This window comes from Miscanthus floridulus, chromosome 6, assembly GCF_019320115.1.
Source record: "Miscanthus floridulus cultivar M001 chromosome 6, ASM1932011v1, whole genome shotgun sequence".
Lineage (NCBI taxonomy): Eukaryota > Viridiplantae > Streptophyta > Magnoliopsida > Poales > Poaceae > Miscanthus > Miscanthus floridulus.
The window spans coordinates 98960886-98962646 of NC_089585.1; the positions used below are offsets into that span (position 1 = coordinate 98960886).

The window sequence follows — 1761 nt, forward strand, 5'->3', positions numbered from 1 at the left end:
CACATTGTCCCTCCTACTTCTGTCTACTTATCCTTGCACTATTCCTGGCTCGCAAATTTGGTTTGCTCTGCGTTAAACGGAAGGAAGAACCAATGATCAAGTCCGTTCCAGTTTCCTCAAAAAAAATCAAGTCCTTTCTGCAAAAGAATGGAAACCTACATACAAAAAGATACACTTATGCAGAAGTGAAAAGAATGACAATGTCTTTTTCTAGGCCCCGTTCGCTTCGCTGAAAAAATTAGCCGAAACACTGTTCCTAGGCCATGTTCGCTTCGCTGAAAAAATAAGCCGAAACACTTATCCTTGCACTATTCCTAGGCCCTGTTCGCTTCGCTGAAAAAATAAGCCGAAACACTGTTCCGACTGATTTGTTGCGAGAGAAAAACATTGTTCCAGCTGAAAAAACAAGCTGAAAAGTACGAATTATAAGACAAGCGAACATGGCATAGGACAAGGTGGTTTTGGTGATGTATACAGAGGCAACCTCTCGGACGGCCGTCAGGTAGCAGTCAAGATGCTAAAGGACTCCAAGGGTGATGGGGAGGAATTCATGAATGAGGTGTCCAGCATTAGCAGAACTTCGCATGTCAATGTTGTTATGCTCTTAGGATTTTGCTTGGAAGGATCCAAAAGGGCGCTCATTTATGAGTACATGCCTAATGGTTCACTTGAAAGGTATGCCTTCAATAGCAACATGAACAACCAAAATTCTCTACGTTGGGAGAAATTATTTGACATAGCAATTGGCATCGCTAGAGGACTTGAATATCTCCACCGCGGATGCAATACTCGCATCGTACATTTTGATATCAAACCCCACAACATTTTATTGGATCAAGATTTTTGTCCCAAGATCTCCAACTTTGGATTAACCAAACTATGCCCAAATAAAGAGAGTGCCATTTCCATTGTCGGTGCAAGAGGAACAATCGGCTACATTGCACCTGAGGTCTTCTCAAAGAAATTTGGAACAGTCAGTAGCAAATCTGATGTCTATAATTATGGAATGATGGTCCTTGAGATGGTTGGGGCAAGGGACAGAAATATCAATGCAGATAGTGAAACTAGCAGCCAATATTTCCCTCAGTGGATTTATGAACATTTGGATGACTAGCTTCTGAGATTAATGGTGAGACCACAGAGCTCGTGAGAAAGATGATAGTGGTAGGTTTGTGGTGTATACAAGTTATACCAACTGATCGTCCAACAATGACTAAAGTCATCGAGATGCTAGAAGGAAGCACAAGTAATCTTGAACTGCCACCAAAAGTGATCCTGAATTCCTGATTCGAAGATCAACAATATGTGCTAAGTAATCTTGAACTGCCACCAAAAGTGATCCTGAATTCCTGATTTGAAGATCAACAATATGTGCTATCCTCCCTCTCCTCTCCCCATTTCGTTAGAAAAAATGGAAGAAATGATATTCTTTAGTCGCAGTGTTGCCTGAGGGCAAATATGAGTTGCAGTTTGCGTAATTATAAGACATTCATCGAAGTGTGTTTTTGGACTGTAAACACTAAACAGCATTGGGAATCTTTTAACCGCAGTGTGCTCATACAACCTTGTGTGATGGTATTATTTGTGTCAGGGTTACTACAAGTACAACTCTCTTCTGTGCCAATATGCACAATTCATTGGACAACTGCACTAAGATGCCTTTACATCCTTCGAAATACAATGCAAAGTACATATGACAACTAAAATCCCTGTTCACAACTCAGATCAGGACTACGTCGTACAGTTCTTATAGAATACTTG

At 40.9% G+C, this 1761-nt stretch overlaps 1 protein-coding gene across 1 annotated transcript; it reads left to right on the forward strand.

The window, feature by feature from the left end:
- Positions 1-200: 200 nt before the first annotated feature.
- LOC136457289 (LEAF RUST 10 DISEASE-RESISTANCE LOCUS RECEPTOR-LIKE PROTEIN KINASE-like 2.5) lies at positions 201-1493 on the forward strand. The gene is given in 3 exon segments (XM_066457346.1): positions 201-219; positions 450-1100; positions 1103-1493. Coding segments are annotated over 3 exon segments (855 nt in total). The 3' UTR covers positions 1288-1493.
- Positions 1494-1761: the final 268 nt, after the last annotated feature.